This window comes from Primulina eburnea, unplaced genomic scaffold, assembly GCF_022965805.1.
Source record: "Primulina eburnea isolate SZY01 unplaced genomic scaffold, ASM2296580v1 ctg348_ERROPOS200000, whole genome shotgun sequence".
Taxonomy (NCBI): Eukaryota; Viridiplantae; Streptophyta; class Magnoliopsida; order Lamiales; family Gesneriaceae; genus Primulina; species Primulina eburnea.
The window spans coordinates 41,189-54,744 of NW_027331168.1; the positions used below are offsets into that span (position 1 = coordinate 41,189).

The 13,556-nt window shown below is 35.8% G+C and overlaps 1 protein-coding gene across 1 annotated transcript; it reads right to left on the reverse strand.

The window, feature by feature from the left end:
- Positions 1-9,591: 9,591 nt before the first annotated feature.
- On the reverse strand, positions 9,592-10,433 carry LOC140820986 (photosynthetic NDH subunit of lumenal location 2, chloroplastic). The gene is made up of 2 exons (XM_073181369.1): positions 9,900-10,433; positions 9,592-9,815 (listed from the first exon to the last, which is right to left on the reverse strand). Exons 1-2 carry the CDS (start codon positions 10,368-10,370, stop codon positions 9,717-9,719), a joined length of 570 nt encoding a protein of 189 aa, XP_073037470.1. The 5' UTR covers positions 10,371-10,433; the 3' UTR covers positions 9,592-9,716.
- Between the last annotated feature and the right edge of the window lie 3,123 nt (positions 10,434-13,556).

Consider the following 13,556-nt stretch of genomic DNA (forward strand, 5'->3'; position numbering starts at 1 on the left):
AATAATTTTTTTGACCAAAAGACTATATACCATTGTATTTTTACACATTTCTTTCATATTAATTGGTAATACGTGGCACATCGGTAAAGGAAACAACCGTCTCCATGAAGTTCTTAGGGTTAATTGGGTATCAGTACTCAAGATAAAAGAACTTGTGTTTTAGTACCTGGTGAGAGAAAAGAAATTTTAAAATGCCAAAATTGCCCTTGTCTTTTATTTGATTTTAATTGATCCCCGCGCTCCCGAAAATGGTATCAGAGCCTGGTTAATTTATTTCAAACACAAAATTTTTATTATTACTAGCAACTAAATGTATGAGAAGGAGAATTTCGAAAATTATGAATCCGAACTTTAGTTCGAGAAAAATAATTTACAAGAACTATTCCAATATTTTGGAATATACACAAGTTTATCTAACTATTGTTAGATATCAGAAACAGGAGAACAAAGGAAATTTATCTCCTGATAAAAGACAGCAGTGTTTGCAAAACCTTGCATACACAAAAGGTAGACCCTTACAGGCCGAAAAAACCAGATCTTCATTGATCTGTTAAACATGCCAGGAACTACCATCCAGTTCGAAATTGAACTTATTTCGCTAGAAATAATTCAATTAGAGCAAGAATTACAGCGAAGTACATGCTTCACTGAACTCAGCACAAAAGGTATGCGTTTACAAGGTTTAAAAAACCGGAAAAACATACTTCAAAATCTACTCAGAAGAAATTCTTCAGAGAACAATGAATCTGTATAGACAGCAGATTTACGAAGGGAAGCTACTGCACCCTCAGGTAAAATCTCAGGTAAACTTATGATACAAAATAATAAGTTTCTGGAGATAGTTCCAGACTCCTCTAAGCTCTCTTTAGATCTTAGAGAAATTCAAAAGACAGTCCAAAATTATGGCAATATGCTGTATTTTGTACCGCAACGAGTTGAGAAAATCCTTGAAACCCAAGAAGAAATTCTGGGATTAATAAAGGATATTCAAACAAGAATTCAGAAACTAGAACAACAACCAAGTTCTAGTAGAAGAACTTCAGGAGGATGGTTACCACCATCTTTTGGCACTGAACCTTTGTTACATCAACAAGGGAAGGCCAGAGTGGTGTCAAAACCTTTGACTGAAGAAGAAAAGATGATCAATCTAATCAAGTCTGTCTCAGAAAAGAAATTCATCTGATGACAAATTTAGAAAAGATTGGTTTGGAGGATCTACAAGAACTTGCGGAATCTTTCGCAAATCTCAAAGTAGTAGATCTAAAGATGAATACAGCAGTAGGTGAAACACCACCTGCAATAACCTGGTCATCTTCTCAGGAACCACTAAGGGAAAGTATGGGATCTCATAATGTAAATATGAGAGAATCTCAGACTGATTTCCATACTGGTGGAGGATCACACCCAGCGGGAACAAGGGCAAGGAGAACTCAAATTCCTTTGCACCAAACACCCTATGGGAAAACTGTTTTAGATCCTATACATCCTTACGGGGTTATGCTTAACCTTGATGTATTAGACTTCAAAAACAGAGAAGATCTCATAGACGATTGGACATCTGCTATGAGGATTGCAGCAGGAACACTTGATCTCAACAAAGAAGGATTCATTAAACTTTTGGAAATGAGTCTTATGGGATCAGTAAAAATTGCTTGGGACATGACTTCATCAGACATGAAAGAGTCAGTCCTAGTTGGAGAATCTCTTAGTGAGATCGCGGGAAAAATGGCTACCCTATTTAAAGCACACTTTATAGGGGTAGACTATTTCAACAGTCAAGATACAGAGAAGAAGAAGAAATACACTCAAGCTCTGTATAGTCTTGAATTACATGACATATGTTTGGTGGATGAATACATTATGTTATTCACTAAATACAGATGGAATTCAGGAGTCGAAGAGGATATAGCTATGCAGCTTTTCTTCGCAAAAATGCCGAGCCCTTGGAGAGAAATGCTCATAAGGGAATACGTACCTGGTAATCCAGATACGTTGGCAAGAAGAGCCTCTTTCCTTAAAGGAAAACTGGCAGAATGGTGCCATATGGCAGCATTACAAAAGAATTACAAACGCTTAAGGGGTATCAACAAAAGAACTCCTTTGTGTTGTAAAGAAAATGATCTTCCAACAATTATTGGAAGTAAACCACAGAAGCATAAAAGGAAAAGCTTTAGGACTCATCCTTATGCACGAAGTGGGAGAAGTTCTTGGAAACCAAGAACCGTATGGTCTAGACAGAAAGCCAGATCTTATAAATCTGGACAAAGAAGCGGACCATCGAGAAGTAGGATATCATCCCAGGCATCGAGTTCATCTCGAAGCACAGGAAGAACACCTACCAAGAAAACTTTCAGAAGAGCTCATACTAGGGCCAATGAAAGTTTCAAGGACTGCAATTGCTGGACATGTGGAGCAAGAGGTCATATCTCGACCAACTGTCCAGAAAATGAAAAAAGAGGTATTAAACGCTTCGACCCGACTCCGGATATAGAAGATGCAGTTTATTACCAGGATCTTATTCAAGTATACCGATTTGAGGACATTGCCTCAGATGAAAGTATATATGAAGAAGAGGAAGTCTTAAGTCAGGAAGAATCTGATGGAACAGAATCGGAATCTGACTGAAGACGAGGTGTTTCGACACGAAACACATGAAGATTTGTCTGGGTTTTTCAGCCAGACAACTATATCTCATAACATGGTTCAAAGAATCATAAGAGAAAATCCAAGTCTACAGAGATATCAAGGTTTCTCCGCAGGACAGGTAGAAAAGTTCTTAGGAAGTCTTGGCCTAAGAAACAGAAAGCATCATCTAATCTATAAAGTTTCTAGAAGGGAAATGGCAATCCCAATGGAACTTACAGGAAACAGGATGGAGATGCAGTTAATTTCTTCCGAAGAAATTAAGGAGGAATTACAAAAACTCAAGATAGAAGTAGCGAGGACTATGTCCTGGATTCATATCGGAGCAATCCAAATTATGATAAAGGCTACTTTCAAAGAAGGGATAGATTCACCTATCGATATTGCTATTTGCGATAAAAGAATGGGGAATCTACAAGACTCATTACTGGGAACAATCTCAGGAAACCTCTGTGCAGGAAAAATTGTAGGGGTAATCTATCCAAGGATAGCCTATAACCTGGCAGATCGAGATTTCAGCCGAGCCTTGACATTGCATCAGAACTTCAAGGAAAAAAGGCTGATGAAAGAAGGTAATAGGCCATATTCTATTACCTATCAAATTTCATATGCTCTATCTAATACACATCATTCTGAACTGTTTATTAGAAATGAGTTTATTGAAATCCCGGAGATATTTGGAAAAGTTGCTCAGGCAATTTATCCAGAAAGAGTCGAGTTTCCTTTAATACAGGAAACAGATATCCAGATCCAAGACAAACCGATTCTACAAAGGAATCAAAGTCTTAGATTGGAATCAAGAAGACTATCTTTTCAAGGAGATAGAATTACAAGTTACAGATGGGATAAAAGGCCTGTCATAGACACCCAACAGGAGCTGAAAAGTTTTTCTACAATAGGAAAACTTAGATGCCCGGAAGGGTGGAAGGAGGTTGAAATAGTATTTGATATTACAAAGCAAAGGAATCAATTTCCTTGTAATTCAATATACTATTTAGAACAACCTGCGATGGGAACTTACCAATGACTGATTAATATCGGAGAATTGGAAGTCCATATCCAAGGGATTCCAGGGAAAGAATCAGATCGACTGATTCTTGGACTAGAGTTTCTCGAGGAACATAAACCTTGGAAACGTCTAGAGTATGGAATGGAGTTTATGGCAGAAGATAAAATGTGGAAAATACAATGACCACAAGTCCATTCTCCATATACATTCCAGTAGGAATGCTGTATGAACAATATAAGGCAGAATATTTTGCTGCTTATATTGATTCAGGTGCTGGAATATGTACAGCAAAACGAGGAGTTTTTCCAAATAATTTGGAAGAAGAGTTACCCAAGATTGCTGGAAGAGATTTTTCCAGAAGAATCTTAATCTTAGGTAAAGGGATCAAGATGACTGAAATCATGATTGGCGGTGCTGGACAAACACCTTGGTACAAGGTAAAGACACCACCAATTTATTTTCATGACACAGGAGCTGACATATTGTTAGGAAATAATTTCCTACAAATGTTCAAGTCCTATACACAAGAAAATGAGACTAGAAGATTAGTGTTCACAACACCATGTGCTCACAAAATCATAGTCCAGAGACTTAGGGAGGCATTTTACAGAAAATTGCCAATCCAGTTTCGCAGCAAGCGTGGTGATTCAGGAAAACTTCTGAATCCGAAAATGAAAGATTTAAGACGGTTTGGAGAAACAATGCTCCAGTTAAGAGCAGATAAGGAACTCCAACCAGAAGATATAGAATGCCTTAAGATAACTCTACATACAAATGAAGTAGAGTTTGAATCTAAGGTAGCACTGGAAGATGTCAAGAAGAGGATCAAAGAAAATTATAACGAAGATCCCTTGGCATGGTGGGACAGAAATCAACTCAGGGCCTGCCTTAAGATCAAGGAAGGCAAAGAGTATGAATTTGTCCGTTGTAAACCCATCCCAATGAACATCATTGATCAGAGGGATATGCAGATTATAATCAAGGAACATTTAGACCTTGGATTAATCAAAGCAGGCATATCACCATATAGCAGTCCAGGTTTTCTGGTAAGAAATCATGGTGAGATTAAACGAGGGAAACCCAGATTGGTTATTAATTATCAAGAAATTAATAAGATTCTGGAGTTTGATGGGTATTTTATACCTAGTAGAGAACACTTGATTAGTTGCATTCGCAATGCCAAGATATTCTCTAAATTTGATTGCAAGTCTGGATTCTATCAGATTCGGATGCAGGAAGAAAGCAAGAAATTCACAGCTTTCTCCACACCTCAAGGACATTATATTTGGGAAGTATTACTAATGGGATTGGCTAACTCACCCCAGATATTTCAAAGAAAGATGGATAATCTTTTCAAAGATTATTTCAAGTTTATGTTTGTTTACATCGACGATGTTTTAATAGCATCCAAAGATATGAATGAACATGTTAAACATTTGGAAATTTTCTCTAATGTTTGCAAGAAAGAAGGACTGGTTTTATCTGAAAAGAAAGCAGTCATTGCTACAAGAAAGATTGAATTCCTCGGAATTGAAATCGATGAGTCAGGAATAATTCTGCAAGAACACATAGTAGAAAAGGTGCAGAATTTTCCAGACAATCTCAAAGACAAGAAGCAACTTCAAAGTTTTTTAGGGGTTGTTAATTTTGCTGGGATGTTTATCAAAAACCTAGCAAAACACAGGAAAGTGTTCAGTCCATTATTGAAAAAAGATGCTAGATTTATATGGACAGACGAACACACAAAAGGACTTATCCATTTAAAGAAGGTTTGCAAAAATCTTCCAAAGATGGCTATTCCTCAAGACGAGGATGATCTGGTATTGTATACCGATGCCAGTGATCATTGGTGGGCTGCAGTATTAACCAAGCTCACACCAGATGGAGAACAACCATGCAGATATTGTAGTGGGTTATTCTCAGATGCAGAAGCCATAAGATGGCATATCAACGAAAAGGAATTCTATGCAGTAAAAAGGGCTTTTGAAAAATGGCCGTTATTTTTACTTGCAAAGAAATTCACTTTGAAAGTTGATAATACTCAAGTTAAAGCCTTTTTGAGGAATAAAATTGAGTCTAAACCGGAGAAGGCTAGATTATTACGATGGCAAGCTTTATGTCAGAATTATATTTTTGATATTATGATAATAAAATCTCATGAAAATATTCTTGCAGATTTTTTAACAAGAGATGGACAGCATTGACATTGATGCTATTATCAAGATGCAGAGGCATTTGAGGGAACACCTTGAAATGCTTCAAACCGAGTTCAACAAGTTAGCTGTTAACGCAGAAGTTGCGGGAAGGCTACAACAAGCTGATAAGAGAATTGTCTCTGATCGAATTTCAGGATGTTTACAGGCATATACTCAGTTATGGTCTGTAACGCAAAGGCCTATCCTCCAGGGCATTGAGAGACCACTGGTTTCTCAAATGGAGAGTTTTCGAGTACAGGACTCTATACCTGTAGCGGGGGATTCAAATACCCCTTGCACAAGTGTTAAGTCGGGATCATCATCAGATGAGTCGGCCAAAACAAAAATTGAGACTCCTGATCCTTATCTTGAGTCTTCAAGTCAACCCTTCACCTCGGGGATTGAAGAGGGAGAGATTAACCTTAGGCCTCGTATTGACAAAGGCAAAACTAAGGTTGATACTAATGAAAGTATAATTTCTCCATTTCAGGTTTATCAGCGGAATTGGGAGAAATTAAAAACACGAATTGGCATTAACCCAGCTACAAGCAGGGTTGACGTTTCAGGAAAATATCCAAGGGTATGGATGAAACAAAATTCATATCCAAAGGAAGTTAAAGCATGGTATGAATTTGGGGCTCTTGCCTCAGTTTATACTACATCACCCAGCTTTCCAGAAATTTCAGGTCTACCAAAATGGATCCAGGAAGCTGTTCACGAGACTTGGGCAAACAATGATTATTTGTCCAGGGGAGATGTTCTAGAGCTATACTTCTTTAGTACAGCACCAGAACCAGCAGGAAAAGGTTCTCACGAAGCCTTCCATTTCATCAAGCTAAGGAGGCCAGATTTGAATGTCCAGAAATTTATCAAGGACCCTCCGACAGAAGAAACACCCCCGGTGTCTTCAATAACTGAAGATGACATTTCTACCAGAAGAGCTTGGGGTATTTGGGTCTGTCTCACTGAGATGGACAAAGTCAAGTTTCCGTTCAAATTCTACAATCATTCAGTGAACGGATCATTCCTGTTAAATACCATGACAGGAAAAACAACAAGTTTTGCAGAAGATCTATTTGAAAAGAAAAGAAATCTTTTGTGGAATAGCAAGCTGCCGGCAAGTAAAGAAACTCGTCGGAAATTCTGTAATATGGCACATGTAGGAAGATGGTCTGAAAACATCTGTCCAGAATGCCAAAACCAGAAGGAACCGGAATTTGGTAAAGGATTCAAGCCGAGATCTGATCGGAAACACTTTACCGATACCAGTACAAGTGGGGATGGACCACATTCACGATTTCCTCGAGGAAGCCGAAAGCTGAAGATTCCTCGACAAAATTAAAAGGGACATGTGACCCTCCATTACAAAAGCAGGACCACTACCATGTGAGTGGTAGAAACAAGACAACCACTAATTAGTGGTAAAGGACAAATAAACCACCAATAACAAATGGTGGATGACTCAGCAAGCATTGGATACCAATCTAAAAGGAATCCAATGAATAAAAGTAAATTAACTGGTCCCGAAAATTCATCCATAAATAAGGACAGAAAGGAAACCAGTTAACACACCAGAATCAAAACTTAAAAATGTATCGTGTATATTTGAAAGTTTTGAAAAGAAGAATAACATACAAGAGGAAAGAGGCAGAAGCACTGAAATGGTTAGTAAATCATTTCAAAGAGTATAAAAAAGATGAAATTACTGCCGATATCCTGGAAACTCATCGTCAATGGTATCTAAGAGAGATAAAGGAGGATGAGAAGTTGATGTCAAGATTAATAATCTAGACAGGGACCCCTCAAGCACCAAATGGTCCCCAATGCAAGCTGTAAATGCTTATGAAGATTTGAAATCCGAAGTTCAAATCCGAAGGAGCCTTCTATAAATAAGGCAGGAAGAAGGAAGTGAAGATCATCAAATATTTTCTCCATTTCTTTCATACAAGGTTGTAATATTTTCTTTTCAAGTTTTATGAGTGTTAAGAGTTCAGCTACGATAAGTAGCTAAACAAGTTTCTCCTCCTCTACAGGAGGTTACTATGTAATAAATAAATGCTTGTGTTTGAATAAAAGAGATCTTTTGCTCTAGCCCCTCTCATGTATTATTTTCAAAATTTTATTTTATACTGTACACTCTAAGGTAGGAAACGAATTAGAGTTGTGCCAAGTGCTGCTGAAGGAATCTGCGTCGGTAACCATCGATTGCGATCGCGTGGTTAGGCTGTGAGGAGCAGTCTGTAAAATACGGTGGATATAACCCGGTGGCACTCCGGTCAAAGAGGTATAAGGTTTAATTTATTTTACGGAAGCATGATGGGCCGTTAAATTTTAAAAGAAAAAATCAATTATTTAAATTAAAGCATAAAGGGTATTTTGGGAAGTTGGGTACTAAAACAAAAATTGAAAAACTTTAGGTACTGAAACCTAAGTTGCCCAAGTTCTTACAGCATCCGCAATGGGTGGGTGTTAAAACTCTTAAAAAATCATGGGGTCCACTGCCACATACTCATTATAACAACATATTTCTTTTATCCACATTCTTTTAAACATTAAAACTCATTATTTATGATCTCATAATCTACTCAATCATCTTAAATTTTTTCATATTAAATAAATATGTTTTAAATATATTTTACATTATTTAAATCATTATTCTAATTTTTAAAATAATCTAACTTTTTAACAAAATAATTTTATTAATTTTAAAAAATAATATTAATTCTTTTTTAAATATATTTATTAAATATCTATTAACTAGCCGTTACAATTTTTTTAGATTTTTTATAATTTAATTCGAATTTAATTAAATATCTAAAAAAATAAAAAATAGAAAATTTACAACGGTTACAAATGAAAAAAAAACAATCCAATCATTAAGAAATTTTTTTTAAAAAATTTTAAAAAATTCATTTTCAAATACGCATGGGACTCGCGTGAAAAAAAATAAAAAAATAAATCCAAAACACGTCGTTTTGTCGCGTGCCAGCACGCTTCAATTGCAAAAATTTTAAAAAAAATTCAAAAATGAAATTTAATAAATTTACCCATTTCATCTGTAATTACACAATAACTTGACAAATCCCTTCAAGAAACTGTCAGCATCAAATTAGTTATGCAACTAATAAGTTAGAGGCAAAAACTTGTGTGAGACGGTCTCACGAGTCGTATTTGTGAGACGGATCTCTTATTTGGATCACCCATGAAAAAGTATTACTTTTTATGCTAAGTGTATTACTTTTTAGTGTGAATATGGGTAGGGTTGACCCGTCTCACGGATTATGACCCATGAGATGGTCTCACATAAGACTCACTCTAAGTTAGAACTCAGAAGAAAACTCAACTTATTTTTTGAAACCTAAAAACTCAATTATTTTAATTCTTCAAAATTATAAATTCATATAAAATTATAATTTTGATAGTATATCTCTGTCCATTTGATTTTAGTAAAATGCTGTCAAATTTCAATTCTCAGATATCGACATGACACTAACAACCTACTCAGTATTACATCAATACTCTGACAGAAAAATGACTTCACATCACTAAAAGTCGATATACATTATCATAATTGAAACGAAACAAACATATAATATCAAAATTACATTTTTCTATGACTTTATAAATTATTCTAAGTTCTCTCTCTTAACAAGTTAAAAAGAGTCCTATAATAAATTGATATGTACATACATAAATAATTGTATGCTTTGATAATAAATCCCTATCATGTCATCAATATATAAATAAGTATAAAATTCAATTCTAATAAAAATAACATGTATCAATCATTTCTGATCATAAACTCTGATTCTATACAATTCACAGAACAACAAAAAATTAAGCCAAAAAGTGCAGAAATGAATATTGTATCAATCCAGCATCGCCACAAGATCATCTATTGCTTTCAACGTCTTCTCGTAGTATAAATATGATTCGTAAACCTTTGGCGATCGAACATAACTATCGAACTGTACGTCACAAGAAACATTCAACTAATTATAAACAATATTCCATAATATAACAAAATCAACGTAAAAAATGAAGTTAAATACCTCAGACATGTTGTCGACCAACTCATTTGCAATTTTGACGTAGGATTTCCTCCGATTTTCGGGCAAAGTATTCATCGCAGTCCTCATATCTTGAGAAAGGTAGGATTGCTTCAGGCGTATGTAAAACATGACATATCTCCAAGACATGGTCTCCAACATGCCCCTAAGTTCATGCAGCCCTTCCGCCGTCTGACGGATTCTTGCCACGGAGTCCTCCGGCGATAGCCCCGGCTGAAAGAACTTCTCCAGTAGAAATGAACGTGTCCCCCAATTTTGAGCTTGTGCTAATGGAGTGGCATGTAGGCCTAAAGCAAATGAAGTGGTTAGGATTGTTGTTATGATTTTTCGACGATTTTCGTGTTCGGACAATGTTGATTGGATACTTTGTGTTGGGGGGTGGCGGCCGAGGCCGCGGTGCACGGTGGTGATGTGGTGGTAGAATGCGGTTGTTGGGTGTGGGATGGTGGTCATGGTTTGATGTGTGGCTTGATGGAGTTTAAGGGGAAATGGGCACAAGGATAGGAAATTTTGTGAATGATTTTGTTGTATAATAGGTTCAATATGGACCTTTGATTTCCGTGACATGTCATTTCCCTTATCTTCTTTATATCGTATTCATAAAAGGGTTTTTATTTTTTTGAAAACTTTAAAATATAATTTGCACTTTGCACCATCCAATAGCAGCCTATACAAATGATAAAATGAATATTAAATAAAAATAAAATGTTTTTCAAACCAAAACCAAAATATGTCAGGGGAGTGTAGGGTTTTTTTTTTTAAAAAAAAATTGGTCAATTATTTTTTCAAAAAAACGTCGTTGTCAATATATTTAAAATAGATTCAATCATTTTTTTAATAAAATATTTGATCAACGTTATTTTACAAATTTTCAGAGAGTCGAAGCAACATTAGAACTCACTTTGGGTAGGCCTAATCACTAACTAGTTACTCTGCACATGCGATGCGTGTGTGTACAATCTTTTTTATCATTATCGATGGACTAAAGTGAATTTTACAAATTATGGAGGGACTAAATTGATATTTGAATTGTTGAAATAAAAATAAATAAAAATAAAAGTGTGTGGTGAAATTTTTTTTAAAATAAACAAAAAACAAAAGTGTAATATTAGTATCATATAAGAGTAAAATTGGAAGAAAAAGTTGATATCCTTTCTAAGTAGTTATTATAATGTCCTCAGACTTAATAATATAATATAGATGTCAATTATATAGACCAGAATTAATGTGTTTCGATTCAAATAGAACAAAGAATGGTCGGAATATGTGATGATCCACGTCCAAAATCACTCTGTGTGGGCTTGTATCAATTTTGGTCCGGCCTCACTGATAAATTCAGAGCAAATCTCTCTATGAACAAACGTAAATAGTTGGATGCCAGCGAATGAATTCGTTAAGAAACTCTTGGGCGTAGGGGTGATCACGGTGCGGTTTTGCGGTTTTTTTTTTTTTTTTAAATTCAAACCGAATTGCCATATGCGGTCGGTTAGTATTTTGAAAAATTAATCGCGGTTTTACATAAAAAAACCATCCTTGCGGTTTTGAGCGGTTTCAAGCGGTTGCGGTCGGTTTTACGGTTTTTTTAATGAAAAATATTAGAACATATATTCTAATTTATTTGAAAACAACAACAATATATTATTTTCAAATATAAAATATAGTTCAAAGCATATAAAGATCAAATAGATTAAACAATAATCAAGATTCAAAACTAAGTTAATAATTTAACAACACAACACATTCACAACAAAATGACATTTACACTATTTTATCATTTTTTTACTTTCAGGCTACAAACAAAATATTGTAGCAAAAAAAAAAAAATTTAATAAAAGACTAATATGAAGAATAATTAAGAAAAAGATAAGTTTTATTTGTAAGAATAAAATTTTTAAAGAGAGTCAGGATATAATGAATGATGAATTCTTTATTTGAATATGTTGTTTACAAATTATTATAATTCTAGGCCAAATAATATAGCAAGCGGTTTAGGCGGTGCGGTTCGGTGCGGTTCTTGGCAAAAAAAATAACCGAACCGCGTATGCGGTGCGGTTTATGATTAATATTTTTAATTGATGTTTATATAAAATATTATGAAAAACGGTGCGGTGCCATTCGATTCGGGCGGTTAATAAAAAATTTTGATCACCCCTACCTGGGTGTATTGAAACTGTGAGTTTTAATCGGTCCACCTTGGATAGAATCGTAATCATCCTGTATCTCACTGTGTGCCCTGGAACCAATTTTAATTCATAGAATCTACACAAAATGGCGAGTGCCATCTCCATTATCTGTAGATATGCAGAGTTCTTTCCCAGGCGTATCCTTGGTCCTGCCTGCATTCAAATATATTTTCGTGATGATTTGGTTTAAAATGCTAATTTGGATGATTGTTTCAGGAAAAGATTTAAGGGTTCCTTCTGTTTGCCATTGATTGTACTCCTTCTTCAGGATTTACAGACGTATACTTAACCTGAGGAACGGCTGGATACAGTCGAAGTGTTCTGTTTTCACAACATGCAAGTAGTACAGTTTCCCCAATGAGTCATACTTCAAAAGCCCTGCAGATTGTGCTGCTCTTTGGTTGGAAGAATCTTGATCCTCTTCTTTATGCTTGTTTAACGTGACACCACCTTCTTTTTGTGAAACTCATTGTCTCATATGATAAAAATTAAAGATTTAAAATAAGTTTATAATGGACTACAATAGACTTTTATAGCAACTTGAATTAATCATTTTCGTAAAACGAGTACGGATACGAAGTAGTTGTGCGAGCCTGGGCTCGAGGCGTGACATAATAGTATCTTAGACGGTCAGCAGCAAGGAACATCGGGAAATAAGTGCTATATGCAGAGCAAAGTGATACGAGCATGAGAGTCACCTCTTGAACCTGCGGGACAAAGTGCTACATGACGGTAGTCACCTCTTGAACCTGTAGGAGCCATCTCTAGATTCTCGACACTGGTGGATTGAGGGGTCTGGCCGCGACGAGTACGTCGTGTTCTGAAATATGGGTTATTGTGATACCCTTGTCAAAAATAGTAAAAATTAAAGATTTAAAATAAGTTTATAATGTGCTACAATAGACTTCTATAATAGCTTGTGTTAATCGTTCTCGTAAAACGAGGACGGATAAAAAATAGTTGCTATAAGGGCCCATTATGCAGTCACGCAGGCGCGAGCCCAGGCTCGGGGCGTGACACTTTTGCTCAATTTTCTTCAATTTTTTTTGGTTCTACGTAAAGTTTCTTGGATACTGCTTCGTGAGTCATTGTCATGTAGATTGCCCAAGCAAGAGTTGTAGCAATTGTAACATGGCCAAGTCAAGAACCGTAGTCGTGCCAATGGTGCATCCTGTCATAATTCATCAGCTGCTCGATGGAAGCTCTTAAAAATGCCCCCATTTTGGGGCCTTTTGCATTCCTCTGCTTCAATATGTGGATGAAAATCCATTAACTTAACTTGCAACAAAGCAATTCAAAGATTCTTGAAAGATTTCCCTCCTCTTCCTTGTTATATAATACGAGATAATCATGAGAAATTAAATTGTCATTTATCTAGAGGGTGATTGGTTATGTTATTGGAATAGTAGCTGGAGTGAAGGTTCTTGAAATCTGTAACTCAAGAATATTTGCATGA